At 38.4% G+C, this 23,220-nt stretch overlaps 1 protein-coding gene across 1 annotated transcript in view; it reads left to right on the top strand.

Annotated features, from left to right (window-relative positions):
- LOC125226931 (laminin subunit alpha-2-like) overlaps nt 1–23,220 on the top strand; it is a 162,876-nt gene that overhangs the window by 88,359 nt on the left and 51,297 nt on the right. Inside the window, exons 2-3 of the mRNA XM_048131112.1 lie at nt 4,453–4,624; nt 6,052–6,202. Coding sequence (XP_047987069.1) covers nt 4,453–4,624; nt 6,052–6,202 — 323 coding nt within the window. The remainder of the gene's footprint in view (nt 1–4,452; nt 4,625–6,051; nt 6,203–23,220) is intronic.

Below are 23,220 nucleotides of genomic sequence, written 5' to 3'. Positions count from 1 at the left end.
GGTACCAGCCTGTGTATGGTTGGGTGGGACAAACAGGCAAATAGCAAGGCGACGAACAGGTCTGGTACCGACTACAAAAATAATTGATTTGTTTATAATTTGGATGTTTAGATTATTGCAATACGATAAGAAATCTGAATTCAAAGGTTTATTATTTTTTGCTTTTTAGTTTCTCCGTGTTTTGTAACGCGCTTATTTTTCGAATTTAACGCGAGCGAAGCTGCGGGCAAAAGCTAGTGTAAAATACACCGTGTTTTTTTTGTTTTCCGTTAAATTCGACACGTAGCTAGGTTCATTATCAGGAACCACCCTGTATATCACTTTTAGTCAAATTCACAAAACAAAATTTTTCATCATTTTCATACATAATAAATGATTTTATTAGTGTGAGATACCCTTAAGAATAACATTCAAGTTAGTGTCAAGTGATTGACAGCACATGTCAAAACAAATAACATTAAGAATTGGTAAAGGCTGTCACACACATGTTCAGTAATTATCTTTATTTTTTTAATAACTCGATAACCGTAAGAGTTAAAATGCAAGTTTCTTAGAGAAATTAATTGTATTTGATCTAAAGAATCTTCCCTTAAAGTTAACGGAATTCAATAAAAACAGGTTGTATATGTATTCGACCACACGACACGTGGGAAACATAAGGAAAAGCTACATTACAACGAGAAGATTCGCTGCTCTTTAGATTTCACCGACAGATATTGTCACTATTTTATTTTGGTACACTGTAACTGGTTTCTATAGTGCAATAAATTCTGAGTTTAACATCTGAATATGAAACATATTGTTAAAGTGTGTTTTCAGTTCTGAAATTCTCCATTCCTTATAAGAGTGACCTAATATGTCAGTACTTATACAAGCCAATACATAGCACGGACACAGCTAACTTAGAATTAATTTAAATATCATGTTGAAATAGCTACTATCTTAGTTTATGATCGAATTAGCCTTAATATTGTCTTCGGTTACCCCGATAGTTACTCATGAAATACAGCATTCGTCATCCGAAGTCACCCGTTGACCACGAATACTGTAGTGTTCGAAACGTCGGGATGAATTGTAAATTCATTATACGTGATATAATCCGTTTCCATAGTTTTATTTCACGAATTAGCCTTTTCAAAACATCCCGATTAATTGCTGCAAAGCAATTTTTCATCACACTCGCACACTAAATGTGCTAGGTACTTACTGCACGCAGGCGGAGCGTGAGTTATAGAAAAATCGTTCTCCCTCGGGAGTTAAAAATTTTCTAGTACTGTATTGAACCCTTTTTTTACCTTTTTGCATATTTTTCATAATGCAAGTGTGATGAAAAACATTCTGTGTAACTCGTAAAGTATGAATATTACTAAATCGAGTCTTTAAATCGCTCCGGCAAACCGTCACGATTTAACTTACTCTCGTTAGTAATGTTCTACTTCCTCCCCTTGTTGCACAATGTACTATATTTTAGCAACTTTAACTTTTTCAGTCGAAAAACCAATAAAAAGCTGTCTTCAATCTTACTTTCTCTTCCCCAAAACGCTAAAAATGCGTGTCTCGTCAGTCCAAAGATTTATCTCCGGGCAAGATAAACTGTAATAAACAAAGTGATAGATACCGAACATAGCGAGGTGTTTTTATTGCTTCCACACATGATCTGAGGCCACAGTAGAATTCTGGGCAGTACCTTGACTAAGCGTTTATCTAGTCAAATTGTGGGGTCTGTGTCCAATTCCAACGGCCGCCACTAGATTAAAAAAGGAATAAATTACTCATATGAACGAAAAAGTGACCAAGGCCTCCAGAGCCTGAGGCTGGAATCGAACTAGCGTACTCTGCAATCGCGGCAGATGCCTGTTTCCGCTCACACAAACACAAGATAGCACAAGTTGAAATATTTTCAATTAATATAATTTGACTTCTGTTAATTAGAATTGGCCGCCACTAGCATTAATGTTGGACATGAATACGATGATGTGTATTTGTGACAACCAGCTCCACTCTGTCGCGCATGTTGCCAGTAAGTAGTATATTTAAATGCTCATTCGCAAAATGACAAAAATATTAAAAATAAGCACTAAAGTCTGTAGCCATTTATATTAGCATATTAGTTTTTTTTACGAAACTCAATAATAGACATAATCATTATCATAATACGATCATTTGCGTTAAGGGGTTACGTTGTTACGTAACGTGTTTTTACTCGTAGGCAAGGATTATTTACATAGGATTTACATACTTTATTTAGTTTGATGTTTTATAGTCAGTATTTTGTTCGTGTTGGGGTGGTGAAAAATTTTGTGTTTCAAACTCGGTGGCAATGTTTAACGTGCCGTACGAAGGTTAATGTGCCTTGAAACCCTCGCAACGCTCAAGATTCCACTTTTTGAACCACTCGCTACGGGGTGTGTAATGTTTGGTATAACTTTTTTTGGTATAGTAACATTTGATATAACAACATTTGGTATATATTTAAAGGATATAATCACTCATATGACATAATTAACATTTGGTATAACTACAAAATATCTACTTTTATTTTGTATAACCATTATTTCGTATAACACTTATTTATAATAACCGTTATATGGTATAACTATCTATTGATATACGATTAGTATGATATAATAAGCAAACAGTATAAAGCGTTTCATGAATTAATTTTATCCTTTTTTTGAAGGGATCACAGTTCAAACCTAACCTAACCTACTTTTCTGATAGCAGTACATATGTTTAAGGGTCGTTCTAACCTACCCTAACAATTTTTTCTGGTAGCAGCGCATTGTGTGTAGTGGTCACAGTTCTAACCTAATCTACTCTTCTGGTAAATGATAGATTTTCATTTTCTTTAGTGAGGTACAGCGGGGCAAATCTAGACTAAAAGACAATTGTAACTAATCCATTTTTTATTATTATTACACTATTTCTATTATTCCATTATTACATGTATCCACTGAACACGCCTACTACATAACTGGTAGACACTCTATTTTCTGAAAAACACTTATAAAAAACGAAAAAACTTAATAAGTAATGCGAAAACGAAAAAACTTAATAACTTAATAAGTTATGCATTTAGTTATTTATCTTTATATATGTATGTTTATGTATAATATTTTTATTTTTTTTGCCTATATTGTGCGATAAGTTTATTTCTTCGAATTTGCTGACACCTACTGACATTATATAAATTTATCAATTTCCGCTACCTTAAGGTTGTCTGGAAGAAATCGCTCTTTAAAAGTATACGAAATAGTAGTATGCAAATTTCAATTATGCAGATTCATTGTTATGCGAAATAAGGATTATGCATTTTTAATATTATGCTTATTCAATGTTATGAACAATAATGTTATGCCAAATCTGTTATGCGAATTCAAATTATGCGAATTAATGATAGGCGAAATAGAGGGCACCCGATTTACATACTTTATACTAAGAATAGCACCTCGATTTTTTAGCGCCACCTATTAAATACTATCATAACTACACTGATGGTGCCAACATTTTTTTTTCAAAATGTGTATTTACGTGATATCAAGTTTTAAACTAAAGAAATATATGTAATAAAATAAGCCTAAAAGGCTATACATTTCAGGGGTACGCCTTTTTGTATGGGTTTTGTCATTCCAGTATTAAATCGTTCTTGCTCGTAGGTCATTATTTACTACAAACGATTATTGTTTCATGAAGTCAAGCTACTGCTTACTCTCTACTGTGTTTAAATTAGTATTAAATAAAGAAAATGCTGCATCTCTGGTATGGTCTTGAGTATTTTTATCGATAATGTTGTACATATTTTGTTTGGAATCCACCGATTAATTAACATTTAACTGGCTGCATGCCATTACCTTAATTATACTGTGACAAAACTTCATTAGAAATTTATGAAAATATTCAAAATTATTCGGCAGTTTGTTAAAGTTCTATTACAAAATTAACATGTTAAGTAAAATCAAAACACACACTCTGAACCGTTGGTTTGTGTTCCAGGTACTTAGTGATAAGGTGTCCGTGAAAAGGTGTAGGTATACATAATTATGTAGATTTCTAATTTGACGGATTTGAGCATTTCATGCTACATGCCAGCAAGAATGAATAATGAATTACTATAGCCACTGCTGCTGCCACTATTTAATTAAAACGCTAGAAATGTCTTAAAATCCAATATTTTGTAGCAGCAACAGGCTTGAAACATTTGAAATTTAAATTCGGTTTTTAGAGTAGCATACGGCTTATTCATGGCCACAAACTAGCCAAGTCAAATATGTGGCCTACGATGAAGCGAGATCGTCCAGAAGATGCCTGTTCACCCTTGATTTGAAGGTTGCTGGGTTATATGAGCTGTGAAATATAGACGCCAGCAAGGAATTACATTTTTTCTGCGACAGGTTTTTTTCTGGTTTTCCTAATAAGCACGAAATCTTAATCAAACCTTTCTTTGTCCACCAGGCCGAGCAGTCCTCGACAGGCTATCCAGCACCACAGTCACAGATGGCACCGCGGAATCGAGTCGGGAACTGCTACCTGAACCCCTGGACGTGGCTCCATTCGCGGTGATAGAAGCTAACGCTACCTGTGGTGATAATGGGGCTGAGGACTACTGCAGGGATACGCCGGGAAAGTAAGTCTTGTCCATTTCTTTTTCTACCTCTATAAATAAAATACACAAACTCTTACACCTCATTCAAGACATAAAAAGACTGTACACAGCAAAAGATAATGCAAGATTGACGGCAAAAGACCAGGCCCCGTAGCCGAATGGCACTCCGACCTCATTTGGCTCTGTCGCGCCAATACGCATAGAGATAAATCTACTAACGCTTCGTTTCGTGAGCGTTTCGTGACACAGCAAAAGATAATTCAGTTTAGGTTCAGGACGAAACGGTTGAGAGGGACGGGAACAACTTCGTTCCTTTCTCTCAATCTAAACTGAACGGCTTTAGCACTTCATGGTAACCCCCCTGACCGAAAGACGTTATCTTGACGTTGGGCGAAAACAATGGATCAGATGACACTATGGAACCGGGGAGGAAGTTACTCCCTGAACCACTGGACTTGGCCCTATTCGCTGTGGGGACAATGGTGTTGCAGAGATACATCGAGAAAGTTAGTTAAAAGCTTCGCATTAGGAAAGACCTACTAATGAAATTGGCAAGTTACTTACGTGTGCAGTTCAACATTAGCATTGAATAGGAGATGGAAGGTTCATCGTCAACATCAGCACATCACACAAACACACACAAAACAACAAGAAAATTCAAATCACTATTCACTTTCGCGTTTGCCCGTGTTCCTGATTGTTTGTTCGCGACAAACTCACAGTGATTAGACTGAACGAATTTTTATGCGTTTTTAAAAATATCATGACTGATTTTTGCGGAAGATTCGTTAAGGTTTCCTGTATGGAGATTGGAGGTTCCTGTAACCCGTGCCAAACTGCGGTGGGCCCATAGAAATAGGATAAGTAAGCGAAATGATAGGTCTGTGGGTGGGCCGCTAGTGACAGTAGTGTCAAATATGACAATCAACCATCAACTACTAGTACTTACTCTTCATATTTCAATAAGGTTTTTGGCCACCAAACTCATATTCATATCTCTATGATTTTTAAAATTGTATGATTGTTGACAACATGTCACTGTCTATGTAGAAGTGTCTGTCAACTACATGTTTATTATTTTTAGGTTTTAATATCTCTTCTTCTTTAGTCGTTCCCTCAATAGGCGTCTGTTCTTCGCCGAGCGCATGGCCTCGTGTAGTTTTAATCGCATGGGTGCAGTAATTTGAGCACACCATCTAGTAAGGGGAGGTGCCTGAGGTATCATGCTTTCAACTTTGCCCGTCATAATTATTTTCTCCAGGCTAACTATCTGCCGGGCGACGTGAAATGTGACCGAAATAACTAAGAGTATGGTATGGTCCTGGCATATTGTTGACAGCCGGCGGTTTATGTGCATCCCTACTGGTATTTCATCTTTACGCATACTTTGTTTATATCAATCCAAATCTATATCCAGTCAAGACAGTTAATTTCTAATTTGATTTCAGACGCGGCGTGGTCTGTGACGTATGCGAAGGTCTGGACGGCCCCGCCGCCCGCCGCCATCCAGCGTCACACGCCATCGATGGTGACCCTACCACCTGGTGGCAGAGCCCTGTGGGCGTAGCAGATGTGACGTTGGTCGCTACGCTGCCTGATGTGAGTAAAGTAACTTCACCTAGCATCACACGCCATCCAGCATTACATGCCATCGTTGGTCACCCTAACACCTGGTGGCAGAGTCCTGTGGGCGTAGCAGATGTAACGTTGATCGCTACTACTGATGTGCCTACGGAAAATTTCTCTGACGCTGTTAGCTACGTTAAGTGTTTTTTTTTGCGTTGCAGTTGTATTTAATTAGGTATAATTTTCAAAGTATAAAAATTACTTATTAAAATAATCAGCAAGTAAAAATACCAATTCAGATATAGGCATACTAACCATTTCAAGGACGCTAATCGTCCCAACATCCAGACTAGTATCCCGTTACCTTCCTTATTAATTCATTTACGACTTCCGCATGAGTTCAAACCGTAACTGGAAGATAAAATGTAACTTGAAACCAATGTGAGTCTGATGTGATCTGTTTCGTCTAGCGACTATCTTTAATGAGCATCTGTAGAAGTACAGTCAACCAATTGGAACCCTAGGCCACTGTAGAACTATGTCATAGTGATGTTATAAATCAGATTGTAAGAAATCTCTTACTGTTTGTCATTTTGACATGGTTGTACTTAGAGTGGCCTAGGGCTACAATTGGTTGACTGTACGTCGTAATCGTAGAGCTATAAGTTCGCCGGACTATATCGGAATGTCAGTTATGAGCTTATGAGTACAAAGTACAATGCCGAATGCCGAAAAGTTTATATGTACCTATATAAAACGAAATGAAAGCGTTTATTTCGGCCAAAGGTATGTGTTTTTCCCGAATCCATCCATATCCATACTAATATTATAAATGCGAAAGTAACTCTGTCTGTCTGTCTGTTACGCTTTCCCGCTTAAACCACGCAACCGATTTTGATGAAATTTGGAACAGACAATCTTTAGACCCTGAGACAGAACATAGGCTACTTTTTATTTCGAAAAAAAAGGGATGAAGGGGTTGAAAAAGAGGTTGAAAGTTTGTATGGGATTTCTTAATTTTAAATGATAAAACCATGAAACTTTATATTTTAGCACTTGATAAGAAATCATTAAACATATATTTAAAGTCACATACAGGTCGAACGCGATTAATTAACATTATTTATACCTTTAAAATAAACATGGTGGGAAATAAACATTAACTAAAAGCGGGTAGATTATATTTATTTGTCTACCCCGAACATTTTATATAAATTAATATCGGGTAGTTTTGTGTTGTTTACATCTCCGGTGACATTTTGCTGGGACGTCAGTCTTCCGCGACCACGGCCAGTGCAACCTGGCCGAAACGTTGGGAAAAAAGGTAAAAATAATGTTAATTAATCGCGTTCGACCTGTATGTGACTTTAAATATGTGTACAAAGCGCGAGAACTTAAAGTGTTATATCATTAAACATCTTGATAAGGGATAGGGATAGGGATAGCGATAGGGATAGCGATAGGGATAGCGATAGGGATAGCGATAGGGAAAGCGATAGGGATAGCGATAGGGAAAGCGATAGGGATAGCGATAGGGATAGCGATAGGGATAGCGATAGGGATAGCGATAGCGATAGCGATAGCGATAGCGATACGGATACGGATACGGATACGGATAATATGGGTATCGTTAGCGGGATACGGATAATCGGTCGGCGGTCTCTTACAATCAATGTGCTCTAAGACGATCGTTGTTTGCTTGCTTGAAGATTACGTTTGCGATAAGTATAAGCAAAATGTAAAAAATTGTAAGGGATAATAGAAAAAAGTACTTTTTACCCACCGATCATAGTGTCGAAATACGGGCTATGTGGGATGTTTATAAAGGTTTCCCCAGCGTATATAGAATTACCTACGCTGTGGTCGATGTGTAATATTTCTACAATCATTGCAAGCAAAAGTATTATGTGCAATCGAAATAATCGCAGATAAATAAATATACCTACAGAGAAACCTACGGTCCCTACGGATCCAAATGAAAATCTTAATGAATACTTTTATTACGCGGGCGAAGCCGCGGGTAAAAGCTAGTTATTTAATATTGATGTCCATATATTATGATGATTAGACAATATAATATACATATAATGCTTTGCTATAAATCTGATTTTATTTTTCAATAGAGCCTTTAATAATGTTGGAATTTTTTAATCGTGTCTGGGATTAGTGTACCGTACGACGGTTGAAAAAGACGATTTGTTAGACTAGAGGTGAATTACTACAACAATTTTATGCTTTTGGGGTACAGGTCTAACAAATCAAAAAGACCTAAAAGAAGCTCATTTAAATAAACACATAGCACAAGACCGTGCTAGATGGAAATTGAGGACAAGGAAGGCCGACCCCAAGTAAATGGGAACAGGTCTAGCAGGAAGAAGAAGAGTGTCTGGGATTAGTGTTAAATTTTGTACTACGTATATCTTTAATTCGACTACAAAATCGACAGCAAAAAAACGGACTTGTAAGCTTACAGTACAGGGTTTAAAATTGATTAGAGAAATGTCACTTGAACGCCACTGAACTTGCAACTGCTGGTTACCAAGTTAGGACTATTATTTATGGTATGTTGGTAAACATTATAGATGTGACTCGCTAGATAGAGAACGGAAAATAACTTGAGTCGGTCTTAGTACAATATTAGCCAATCTAGTGAATTCTAACTGGAAGCACACCTCGGACACTGGCTAACAAATATATGAAAGAGGCGCGTTCCTATTCCTTCCTACGCACACATTCGAAGCTTCTGTACTGAACGCGTACCATGCTTGTAAAAAAGCCTCTGGAAGCTTAAAAATACGTTGACGACATAGTATTTTGTGTTCCAACTGTTCCAAGTAATAGGCTGATGAAGAAATTGGCATAAGTAGCTTAGCTCCGTGACATAGTTTGCAGTCACAGAATCATAGATAATCTCTTAACGTTTTCAACGAAAATTGCTATTCAGGGACCAAAATTGTAAAGGTTTACCTCTCAGAAAACGCCTATTTTTGAGTTTCACAAAACTCGGTTCCAGATTCTACCACATGCGGAATCTATGTAAGGAAATCTAGCGCAGCCATGCAGGCGACAAAAGGCAATCAGGTCTGCACTTAGCTAAAACAAAACAGACTAAAACTAATACAAAACTGACGGTGGTTACGTCGTTTTAACTCGAGATAGTGTGGAACGTTGACCGAAGCGCACACGATGGTGTTTTGTAAAAAATAAGGAATATTAGAAACTATTTGTGAGTGTGTTTAGTAAAACGTCCCGAAACATATAAAGATACAAGTAAATCTCGCCTTAATGGTACCTAACCGACAAAGTGGGAACTTTACTAAACACACTCACATTTATTAAAAGATACAGTACAGCTATTATAACTTAAATATTAGGTACTTAAGGTAGGTAAACTATGAGATCTAATAAGAAAAAGTGCTCATTTTAAGCTCTCTTTGAGATTTTTTGAGAGAATTGAAATAAATCTAAAATTTAAATACGATATCGTACATACCTTACTTACTGACTATAAAAAAATTACATTATCTGCAATTCAATATTAAAATAAGTACTTAACAACTTATATTATTATTTTCATGTTACGTAAATATAAATTTTACGTCTTTCCTAATTGCAATACTTGAAATGACCGTAAATGGAAGTCAATATTGATCTAAAATTTATATATAACCAATATCAAGATTATCTTCTACGATGTTTTTGATTTTATAATCAAAATATTCCTTATCACTTTTCTTCTTTTGGAATGGTATTTCCGGTTTGATAAAATTTTGCCGAAATGTAAACGCATAATAGTTCCGCTACTCGACGCTAGATGGCGCAAAAATCAATTACACTTCTTAGCCCTCGTTGGCCGACAAATCGTCAATCAAATCGGTGATAAATCGTATATAAATCATGATTTATATCCCCAAATAAGTGGTAAGTGATAAAAATAAATTGGCATTCACCATTCATCGATACAAGAGTAAATTCAAGTGAATAATTTACGTGAGTTGTGACTTTTTCCAATTTTATTGGAATTAACGACGTCCATTTTGTTTTCAAGTCTAAAGCGCAAGTTCGGCAATTAGTGTCAATTTTATTGCTTTTAATTGGCGTTTTGTGATAAAGTGGCGACCTCTGTTGCCATTAATCGGAGTGTTGCCACATTTATCACTTTAATTGGAGTTGGTCGTTACTTTAGGTGTAAGTTGCGAGGCCGGTGGTCCGTTAAGACGAGATTTAAGAGTAAGTTGACCAAAATATAGGTAGGTATCCATACTAATATTATAAATGGGAAAGAGTGTGTGTCTGTTTGTTTCTCCGTCTTTCACGGCAAAACGCAGCGACGAATAGACGTGATTTTTTAAGTGGAGATAGCTGAAGGGATGGAGAGTGACATAGGCTACTTTTAAAATAAACTAGTATACGATACGAAATCAGTTAGTATGTGTGAATTTACCTATATATGTACCTTATTATTAATATATTGACGACCGGCCTGGCCTAGCGCGTAGTGACCCTGCCTGCTACGCCGCGGTCCCGGGTTCGAATCCAGTTAGGGCATTTATTTGTGTGATGAGCACAGATATTTGTTCCTGAGTCATGGATGTTTTCTATGTATATAAGTATTTGTATATTATATATATCGTTGCCTAAGCACCTGCAACACAAGCCTTCTTGAGCTTACCGTGGGACTCAGTCAATCTGTGTAAGAATGTCCCATGATATTTATTTATGTATGAACTTCATTTCTATGGAACAAGCATTTTTTTTTTCGAAATTTCAGCATTGGTCTCATAATAAAAGTTGTTCATTACGACCTTAGAAGTCACTATGCAATGTTTGAACGGTCGTTTTTATTTCGCCCTGTAAAATAAGCACATAAAGAGAACATTAAAGGACTACTTTGCGCACGAGAGTGCGATTAAATAGACATTCGACGTTTCTTACCTAATGCTAAGCGCAGGTTAGGTTAGGTTAGGGCTGCGTCCCAACCGATGCGTCGCAAGCGCGTGGCACGGAGGCGCCTGGCGTGCGACCGTCAACTTCCCCCCTAAGGGAACCCGTGGGTGGCAGATTCGGGGAGGTCTGCCACCTACACGAGGGTCCCCTGAGAGGCCAGCCTTGAAGAGTTTCTTCTGAGTGTAGTCCAAATTTTTCGGACAGCCGCTGGTGGGGTTTCGGAAGCTTGTCGTCACCCGATACCCGGGCCCCACCCAGAAAGCGTTGATGCGGCCAACAGTGAGGTTTTAGTGGGTATACCTGGGGTCTCATTAGCCCACAACAGGGAGTCCCACATAACCGTTCCGGTTCGCCCCGCGCCGGAGCGGTATGCGTAAAGCATTTCCTCACTTAAAAAAAAAAAAAAAAGGTTAGGGCTGCGTCTAGCATATCTAGATTGTCTCGAGTAGCGATAGCGGTGTGCTTTACCGAAAGATACGGGCAATACGTTTAGAGTGGGTAAGTCCCGCTATAAACTGTTGAAGATAAATAACATTACATATAAATAAGTGTAACTATTTGCTACACACTGTAAACTTATAATAGTTATTTGTTTTACAAGGGGGCGAATTTGTTGTTTAACCGCACGTACCGATATTGATACCCGAGCAAGGGAAAGATTCCAATATTGAATTCAAAACCTGTTGCGAGGGTTTCAAGGCACGAAGGTTAAACAAACTTTGCCACCGAGAGAAACACAAAATTTTTCACCACACCAACTCGAACAAAATACTGACTATAAAACATGAAATCAAATCAAATCCATCAATTTATTCAATATTTATGATTCATTGTCATCATTTATAGGTAAATCTACCATCAAGTTAAAATTTCTATGAAATTACTTTGCGCTCTTGTGGATAAAATGCAATTTTGCTATCCGTTTTCGAATAGTAAAGAGCCTTTACCGGCTTTACCAGTTGATGTGGTGAAAAGTATTTTAATTGGGAGAAATTAAAATATAATTATCTCGCACTGAACAAAATGTATGGCTTATGCGCGGGATTTGGTTATTTTTTTTAAATATTTTTTTTTTGTTAAGTGATTGTGTATTTTTAGCCAATTGAAACATAATTTATATTTAAAAATTTCATTAATTAGTATTTTGTAGTAGTTAAGCCCTTTGCTCTCTAGTTACTCTTAAGTACTAAACTGCGAAGGAATTCCGGTACGTCACGAGATGCGCTAGCGCCGCTAGTGACACCATGCCAACGGGGAATTGGGGACAAGTCCTCAAATTATTATTTATTTGTACTATTATATATTCTGTGTTTATATTTCTACAGAATATTAATATTTGTGTTGATTTTGTTGTATTATTTATATTTCTACAGAATATTAATATTTGTGTTGATTGTATCACTGAGAGAAAATACAACCAGTTTTCATGTTCGTTCAACAGGTTTTTTGGTTAAAATAGCGCCTACGTGCTCTTTGGTTCAAACAACAAGCTACTTGTCATTTGAATCGGCAATATATTTGAATCAACAAGTCGATTTTATAAAAACAACCTGACACATATTGTTTTAAACATACGTTTGGCTGATTCAAACGGATAAACCGCAACAAGTCGAACTTGTTAAATTCACAATGCAAATTTCTCTCAGTGTATTTGTGTTGGGTTAAATTGTGGCGTAGGCGAGAGGCTGGCAACCTGTCACTGCAATGTCACAATTTCGTTTTATTTCAACCCCTTTTTGCCAAGAGTGGCACTGAAACTTGAGTAGTTCATGTGCTCTGCCTACCCCTTTATGGGATACAGGCGTGATTGTGTGTGTGTGTGTGTGTGTGTGAGTGTGTTGATTTAACGAGTATGATATCAGATATCACAAGCCAAGGGGAGGCAATTGTAACCAATTAATGTTTTCCATCATTACACTATGATGTTGAGTTCTACATGTATCCACTGAACACGCCTACCATATATAACCGGTGGACACTCTATTTAATAATGCAAACATTGTAAAACATGGAAAAAATGGACCAGTTACATTTGCCCCCCAGTCGAGGTTTGTCCCGCTGTACTTTACATTTTTTTACAATTAGATATCATTTATTTTTTGATACAAAACCCCAAACATGGCCATAAGCCTCGAACAGTTACATTTCAGCTTGAACCATGACCACAAGTAGCCCTTTTCATTTCTAAAGACATTTTTTGTGCCTTACCGTGCTTAATCAATGGCTCTTGCATCACATTCTTCAAATACCAAATAAGTTACTTAAAAAATCGAAAAAGATCCTACGGTCAATGTCAATTTATTACCAAATTAGATTACTCTAAAGGTCTTAAGCGCCTTTTAAATGTATGACTCATGTTTTCTTTTTTAAAGCGTACCTTATTATCAGTATAAGTTGACCAGTATAAGTTTGACCCCTGTGTCCATTATAACTTCAAGAAATTAGAGTTACACGTATACTGGTTATACTCAAGGTACTATCTCAGTTAAGGCACTGGTTCTACCTAAAGCGATTAAACGACGAGCTATCGCTGACAGAAACGAATATTCTAAAAAGATATATTCTGTCAAACAAGTTTGTCAGTTAATAAGAACTAGAGATGCACCGAATATTCGGTTACTATTCTGTATCCGGCCTATTCGGCCCTTATTTTAATATTCGGCCGAATACCGGATAGTGACATGCTATCCGGCCGGATACTGGATGTGCTATTTTTGATTGAATGATTTTGGAGTACCTAAACAAATTAAATGTAAAAAAAAAAACAGTTACGATTATAATACTCATAATCATAGCCCTTTATTAAAAAAAAAAAAAACATTTAAACAAAAACGGACTCCGCGCGAAGTTCACTACGAAACAAGTCAAAACCTGCACGACGCGCTCGCTCCCTGCTTAAATTGTAGGTATTGTAGGTAAAATTCTGCTGTCCAAATATTCGGCCGATGGTTAGGCCGAATATTCGGTATCCGGTATCCGGCCAAATAACTATTATAGGTAACCTTTTCTCTAGCACCCTAACGCCGTGTCTTGCGTGGGCGACGGTCGCGCGACCGTCGCGCAACCGTCGCCATCGCGTCGTCTACTTCCATATCGATAAGGTTTGATTTCGTATGCGTCGCATCGCCGTCGCGCGACCGTCGCCCACGCAAGCCACGGCGTAAAGAAAAGGATATGCATATAGTTTTCTTTGTTCTTATTAACTGACAGACTTGCTTGACAGAGTATAGTTAAGCTCCTGTGTGAATATAAGAGATCCTATGATAGCGCTAGCGTGTTCTGTGCGCTAGCGTGTCGTTACAATTCGTCGGTGACCGATGAACTTATAAATCAATCCCTCTTTCTTTTTAACCCCCGACGCAAAAACGAGTGTTATAAGTTTGACGTGTCTGTCTGTGTGTCTGTTTGTCTGTCTATTTATCTGTCTGTCTGTGTGTGTGTCTATGGCATCGTAGCTGCCGAACGGATGGACCGATTTATATTTAGTTTTTTTTTGTTTGAAAGCTGAGTTAGTCGGGAGTGTTCTTAGCCATGTTTCATGTAAATCAGTCCATAGTGGTCTATAGTCGGGGGTTTATTCAAAATTTAATTTTGTGGTTAGGTGATATACACCGTAGTGATTACTGATGTGCCGACGGAAAGTTTCCAGTGAAATTTTCACATAGGAAAACTTCGGAAACTTTCCATTCATTGTATGGACAGTTGTATGGATGGAAACGTTCCATTTCATACATTTAAATTCCCTTTATTTTTCGTGAAACTTTTTTGGAAAGTTTCCGCAATTTGCACATGACTAGTAGTGATTGTCTTTTTCGTGTCTGGCGTCTCGTCGCCGATGGCTTATCGCTTAGATAGATAGATAGATAAAAATCTTTATTCTTCTCATTATTACATGGCTCTAATGGCAAACAATTTTGAAATTTATGTATACATACATCGTTATTAGTTAAAAGTAAAGTTAAGTAAATAGAACATGCAGAATTAAAGTTATATGTAATTGGTAACATGCATTAAACTAAACCCTAAACGTATACTAAGGTATAAAAATAAGTTGAGCCATGTGATGGTGCGAAGAAGAGGCGCTGACTCAGCATCAAGCTGCGGAGACCCGCAGCGCTGGTATTCTGTCAGAACCGAAAGAGTAGTGACGCTAGGTGTGCTGCACAGAGTGAACCACAAGCCGACTTCATCTGCTCGATAGATATAAGACTGGAGGTGTGGTATTTATTTAAGGAGATAGGGCGAAAATTGGATATGACTAGGCATATATTATCTAGTTTAGGTGTAGTTTTGTAGTGGTGCAGGCGGTTTACATTGTAAGTAAAAGGCTATATATAAAAAAGGTTTGCCGACGCCGTGTCTTGCGTGGGCGACGGTCGCGCGACCGTCGCCGTCGCGTCTCATACTTCCATATCGATAAGGTTTGATTTCGTATGCGTCGCATCGCCGTCGCGCGACCATCGTACGACTAAGTGGTGTAGCTACTAAATATCTTTTTTTGAACATTGGCGCCACGCTGTGGTAAAGAATGGTCGGTGTTGTATTTTTTTTTACTAATACAAAATGGGACCTACCGTTCGATAAAAGGAGGTCGTAAATTAGATACGGGTTAAATAAAATGGTCACGTAGAACTATTAGGGGTGTTATGTTTTTTTAGGTATCTGGAATTTTTGTAAGTCATACCATATTGTTCCGTTATCTTTAGTTTAAGAAGATAATTTTACTTATAAAGTGATTTCTATTGTGTTATTTTGCATCATAGCAGAAGTGCTAGTGAATTCACACATGGTGGAAAATCCATGTGGCTACTACCCAGTTTCAGACTTTTTTTTAGCTTAAAAGTAGATAGTTCTGCTGTCAATTATATACAACTCCTTTATTTGACAATAATTCTTTACTTAGGTATACTCGATTCTCTTTGGTTGCACACTTTATATTGGTTTTGCAAACGGTTTATAAAAAATCACAATAAATAAAATCAAATTCCACGATTGTCAGTAGGTATCTTATCATTTTTGCTACTTATCAGCTAATGATATTAGTAACATACTGATTATTTACTTACATGTCTAGATTATGCGGGACATTAAACAATAAAGAATAAGTTTACCGACTCTTGGAACTGAATTTAAACGGTGTCAAAGAACTTGTGGCCTTTAGGCCGAGGTTATTGTATTTTGTGTAAACATTCATTATTATCATGAGTTTACCTGCGTTCTTATATCTGGGCATTTCCCTAAATTAAACACGTAATAAGTATATTAAATATTCGCGGTATTTTTGGCTGGAACCAATGAACGAACGACAACTTTTTTGAAAATAGCGCCTTTGTCCGTTTGGATTGTATTGGACCAGAGTAATACCGTTTTGTAACTGGCTGCAAAATGGGCATCAAGATTCCCGGTTTGACCCAGCGTGGTACCGTTTGGTAACTAAGTTTTGTAACTGGCTACAGAACGGGAACACAAAATTCCCTGTTTGTAGCTGGTTACGCAATGGGCCCGAGTACTGATCGGAGTTTCTGCCAAATCGAAGCTAGGACCGTGTACAGTCAGCTGCAGAGAAAAGTAGTCGGTAATGGGAAAGTCCCAATTTGAAGCCAGTAACGAATTGGGATTTTTTTCCCGTGCGATGAGGGAATTTGCAATTCGTGTTGATTAAAATACTCCTCGGTCGTGTTTTAATTGTTTGCCACTCTTTTCTTCACTTGTATCGTAATGTATTATAATGTAAATGCATTTGCTCAGTAAGTTATATTCAATCATCCATGCTAATATTATAAATGGGAAAAGTGTGTGTGTCTGTTTGCTCGTCTTTCACGGCAAAACGGAGCGACAAATTGACGTAATTTTTTAGGTGGAGATAGTTGAAGAGATGGAGAGTGACATAGGCTACTTTCTGTTTCTTTATAACGCGAGCGAAGCCGCCGACAAAAGCTAGTTTACTAATAAATCTAATAACACACGGTCAATATATCACATCGGGTGCATCTTTAACAATGGGTAGATAGCGGCGGAACAAAGGCGGGCAAATGGGCGGAGATACTATCGCGGTGTAGACGCGTAATGGAAACGCTTAGTGCGTTAATCATTGTAGGGTGACCATGGAGCAAAATATACGGATACTCTTTGATTGCGACCCTTTTTTTTTTTAACCCTCGACGCAAAAACGACGGGGTGTTATAAGTTTGACGTGTCTGTCTGTCTGTGTGTGTGCTCCCGAACGTATGAACCGATTTAGATTTAGTTTTTTTTGTCTGAAAGCTGAGTTAGCGGGGAGTATTCTTTTCTTAGCCATGTTACATGATGAAAATCTTTCGGGAGTTTTTCCAAAATTTTAACAGTTTTGTTTCGTGATGGCAAGTGATGATAATTAGTATCAATAAGATTATGACAAACTTACTGTGTAATAGAATAAATGGTCAACGATACCATCACATTGTAGACGCGTGATGGAAACGCGTAGTGCGTAAATCATTGTAGGGTGACCAGCGTTTGTAGCACACTAGTGGGATAAACTTTATCGCATGGGTGCGTCCCTATCGCACTTAAAATAGTGCGAAAAGGACTGCCTGCCAGGCATGCATGACCAAAAATAAAATAACATAGGTAAATAATATCCGGATTTCGGGGGACTTTTTTGATAAGTAGAGATATTCATGATATCGTGCAAATTATTCGTGATATTTTAATATAGATATTGTTTATCTAATAACGGAAATCGATTATTCTGTTGTTTTGTTAATTAACACTAAAAAGATAAATTCTCGATTATTTGTTAATCTTTTGTAATAATTTCAAAAAAATTGGGATTAAAGAAATCGCGGTTCAATAGTGCTGATTTGATACCCACATCATCATCATCATCATACTCTTTGCGTTATCCCGGCATTTGCCACGGCTCATGGGAGCCTGGGGTCCGCTTTGACAACTAATCCCAAGATTTTGGCGTAGGCACTAGTTTTACGAAAGCGACTGCCATCTGACCTTCCAACCCGAAGGGTAACTGGACCTTATTGGAATTAGTCCGGCTTTCCTCACGATGTTTTTCCTTCACCGAAAAGCGACTGGCAAATATCAAATGACATTTCGCACATAAATTCCGAAAAACTCATTGGTGATTTGATACCCACATTTTTAATATTAAGCAGGTACAGTCAGCATCAATATTAGCGGAGGAAACGACGCACACTACCAAAAGTATCAGTGTGCGTAGCGGAATGCACAAACGCTCACGAAACGCTCACGATAATATCTCTTTCGTAGCTATCTATCTCTATCGCTCTTGCGTATTGGCGCGACAGAGTCAGACTGCATTTCTGCGGCGTTTCGGTGGCGTTTCGCGTCGCAGTAAATGCAATTCGGCTACGGGGTCAGATATCCTGAATAACTTTTCTAAATGTAGATAATTCGGTACAGGTTTTAGCCAGAAATGTCGAAGTTAATTTTTTTCTATGTATACATATTATTTATAATTATGTACCTAGACACACATCTCTTTTTGTTTAGCGGTTACGGAATGATAGTTACTCCAATGTGCTTAGCCGAATGTTCAAATGTTTCACGATTCCCTCACGATTCGTGAGCGTTTCGTGAAGCGTTTGTTCATTCGGCTACGCACACTGTCAGGCCCCGTAGCCGAATGGTATTTCTGCGACGCGAAACGAAATCGAAACGCCGTAGAAAGCTCGAAAGGTAGTCTGGCTCTGTCGCGCCAATACGCAAGAGCGATAGATAGCTCTACGAAAGAGATATTATCGTGAGCGTTTCATGAGCATTTGTGCATTGTTACGCACACTGAAACGTCTGCTGCCTTCCACTACATATTAAAAGTGCTCCAAATAAGTTCGCTTTTAAGAAATCTGTACGTTCTTTCTTTGCTGGTAGAATGAAGGATTCCTAGTTGTTTTTATATATGTATGTATGTATGTATGTATGTATTTTTGGAAATATATATTTAGGTTTATGTATATTTATTATGTAACTTCTTATGTAGCTAACTATGTAAAGTTTTAGTAATATCACCGCCCACAATATCTCTGCTTTGCCTAAAGGTTGACTGGTAGAGAATGCTGTCTGGCATTAAGTCCGCCTTTTGTACTATAAGTTTTTCTTTCTTTGTGTACAATAAAGATTAAATAAATAAACGTTATTTGATCCGCAATACTTTTGACAAATAGGTATTTTTGTTTGCGTAACTTGAAAGATGTTACTAAACGCAAAGGTTAACAGTAACATAGGTGAAACTTTGACTTAAATTTATTCTCAAGTACGTCAATACCCTTGGGGCATGCTTTACCCATGACCGCGAGAAATCTGAGAATCCTCAAGTGGTAAAGTGTTGGAAAATGTCATTGAGCGAAAGTATGCAAAGTGTTGGCTTTAATTGCGGTTCGCTTAAAGGTTAATTTGATCGCTTATCTGCAAGATTGATGGGGCCTGTTGCATAATCTCGTCCTGCAGGGTTAGCATATGATTGGCGTGAGAGTATGTCGCCGCGAGACAGACTAAGAATACCCGTCCTTATCATTAAGGACCACTTGCAAAAGCCGCTTAACTCAGGGTTAGTGGGCTGTCATCTGTCAAATTCCATATAAAATGGTGGGTTAAACCGCGGGTTAACCCTGACGTGATTATCTCGCGGCGACATACTCACGCGACAATCATGTGCGAAAATCCTGCTGTTTCATAATCTCGTCCTACCGGCCGAAATGACAAGCGTTGACGCTAAACGCTGATCGAAACGCATTTTAGTCTGGCTCTGTCGTCCCAATACGGAAGAACTATAGAGATAGCTAGATAGCTACGATATTATCATGACGTTGACGACCGGTCTGGCGCAGTCGCGGTAGTGACCCTGCCTGCTACGCCGCGGTCCCGGGTTCGAATCCTAGTAAGGGCATTTATTTGTGTGATGAGCACAAATATTTGTGATGAGCACAAATATATGTTATGACGACCGGTCTGGCGCAGTCGGTAGTGACCCTGCCTGCTGCGCCGCGGTCCCGGGTTCGAATCCCGGTAAGGGCATTTATTTGTGTGATGAGCACAGATATTTGTTCCCGAGTCATGGATGTTTTCTATGTATAATATCGTTGTCTGAGTACCCATAACACAAGCCTTCTTGAGCTTACCGTGGGCTCAGTCAATCTGTGTAAGAATGTCCTATAATATTTATTTATTTATTTATTTATTATTTATTTGTTCCTGAGTCATGGACGTTTTCTATGTATATAAGTATTTATATATTATATATATCGTTGTCTGAGTACCCACAACACAAGCCTTCTTGAGCTTACCGTGGGCCTGAGTCAATCTGTGTAAGAATATCCTATAATATTTATTTATTTATTTATCGTAAGCGTTTGAGCATTTCACAGTGACATTGACACTTAAAACTGACAATTCTGTGACTATTTCATTTGATAAGTTATTACTTACTTACTCAGCGTCCATATTTCCTTGTTGAAGCAATGGACTAAGAGCCCAGAGCCATTTTCTCAAGGATGAAACTCAAGGCGGAAATGTCAGGACAAGATGATTATCAATTCCTAACAGTATTTCAAAGTTCATCCTCACTTTCTAGATACGTGGCAAACCAAGAACAAACGGGCCTCTCGCTCGTTTTTGCCCAGAACATGCAAGTTGTGGAATGAGCTACCTTCTGAGGTGTTCCCCTTGCGCTATGACATGGGGTTCTTCAAGAAGCAGGTATTTAGGGTTCTTAAAGGTCGGCAACGCATAGGTGACTCCCCTGATGTTGCTTATGTCCATGGGCGGCGATGACTGCTTTCCATCAGGCGGCTCGTCTGCTCGTTTGCTGCCTATTTCATAAAAAAAAATCTAACATATATACAAAGATTAGCCCTGAGAATTTAAGGAAAGTTAGTGTTGTTAAAAAAACCTTATAGCAAAAAAATGACGGACCGAAGACAGTAATATGCAGACATTAAACGTCGATACGAACTCTCTACATTATCCCAAAGTTTCATCCTTGACAAAATGAGGAAGGTATATTCCACGGGCCTTATGTTTTTGCAATAAGGTGCCAGTATCATACAAAATTATCTTTAGATAACACTGTTTGCCACCTGTGCCATAGATATTGGGGAAAAATAAATATAATGATATCTTATCAGATACTAAGGAGAAGGTGGAAGGTAGCCATTGTAATGTAGAATATTATAGTAATAACATTGACTTGAAAACTAGAACGTCCAGTCTAAAATGTCGAAATGTGAGTGTGCACGGGAAAACGTCCCACCTTGTCAATTGCTATATAGCCGCTTTGTTAGTTCATTCATAGAAAGGTACAAGTAAATCACACCTTAATGGTAACCGACAAAGTGGGATGTTTTACTAAACACACTCACAAATGTACAGTGTGCGTAGCCGAATGGACAAACGCTCACGAAACGCTCACGATAATATCTCTTTCGTAGCTATCTATCTCTATCGCTTTTGCGCATTGGCGCGACAGAGCCAGACTACATTTCTGCGGAGTTTCGATTTCGTTTGGCAGCGTCCACACTCATGACTCTCATGAGACGCATGTCTTGTGGCGCGGAACGGACGGCGCCACGCCGCCGCCACGACGCCTGGGGCGCGTCTTACGATCTTCCTATACAAAATGTACTGAGGAGACGTTTTTTGAATTACATTCGGGCGACGTGGCGGAGACGTCCGTTCCGCGCCACAAGACATGCGTCTCATGAGTGTGGACGCTGCCTCGGGTGTCATAAATGCCATTCGGCTACGGGGCCAGAAGTGTAACCTATTAGCAGGGCTAGCATTCGATTGATGCGATAGTATCTCGCTGTATGTCTTTTTCTAGTGGTCTAATCATGTGCTAACCCTAACTAAATATTTTATCAATAGTTTATTGCGACACACAATATAGTGGAGTAAAAGTAAGGTACCCTGGACATAATTCAATAACTCGTCCTTTTTGATATTTTATTGGGTATTATTATTAAGCATCAAATAGTAATTATGTACATAGATAAAAAAAAAGACGATCGTATTCATATCTTATAAAAATCATGAGATAAAGTACATTATCCCACTTTTCGCTAACAGCAAAATAGTTAACCGAAAACTTTGTTAGATTAACTTTGTGGTGCACTCAGATGCGATCAGTTATTAGCGATATTACACAGAAAATAAATCTGATTGTGTACTTTTTTTTACCGTTTTCATTTAATGTGAATATCTAGGTAGGTAAAAATGGTGACCATGATATATATATCAATTTGCATTGTATTAAGTATATATAGACATTTAACACCGATCTTAAACATATATTTTTAACGCTTAAATAAACATGAATTTCTCAGTAGGTATAAATTGTAACTGAGATTTTTTTGCTTAAGACCAGGTTTTTGTGTACTATAATCATGATTTTATCAAAATTAATACTGTGAAGGTCGCGCTTAAGAAACTGTAAATGTCAGTAATTTAAAAGGGTGCAAAGTTGTCGTAGAGCGGCTGTCGCGGGGCGGGGGAGCGCGCGGGGCGCGGGCCTGGGAGAGCGCGCCGCGCACCGGCCGCGTCACCGCGGCGGATCGGTTAATAGGTTAGGGACGTAAGGTACCGGCCACACCAGAGCGTCGCGTGTCTCGGGGCGCGCAACGGACGTCCGCGCCACGCCACCTGAGTGTAATTCAAAAATCGTCTCCTCAGTACATTTTGTATAGGGAGGACGTAAGACGCGCCCCAGGCGGCGTGGCGCGCGCCGCGCCGCCTGGGACTTGGTGCCAATAGGACCATCTCGGGGTTATACCCGTTCGATTAAAAAAAATAATTTGAAAATCGGTCCACGATTCTCGGAGATATCGAGTAACAAAAAAACCGGCCAAGAGCGTGTCGGTCCACGCTCAGTGTAGGGTTCCGTAGTTTATCGTATTTTTCTCAAAACAATTTTCCTAGAAATTCTTTATAAAGTTCTACTTTTTTGATCTTTTTTCATATTTTTTTAAACATAAGGTTCAAAATATAGAGGGGGGGGGGACGCACTTTTTTTCCTTTAGGAGCGATTATTTCCGAAAATATTAATATGATCAAAAACCGGCCAAGAGCGTGTCGGGCCACGCTCAGTGTAGGGT

Source organism: Leguminivora glycinivorella, chromosome 6 (assembly GCF_023078275.1).
Source record: "Leguminivora glycinivorella isolate SPB_JAAS2020 chromosome 6, LegGlyc_1.1, whole genome shotgun sequence".
NCBI classification, from domain to species: Eukaryota; Metazoa; Arthropoda; class Insecta; order Lepidoptera; family Tortricidae; genus Leguminivora; species Leguminivora glycinivorella.
The sequence above is the reverse complement of the archived record's forward strand: the minus strand, read 5'-3'. Positions and strand labels throughout refer to the sequence as shown.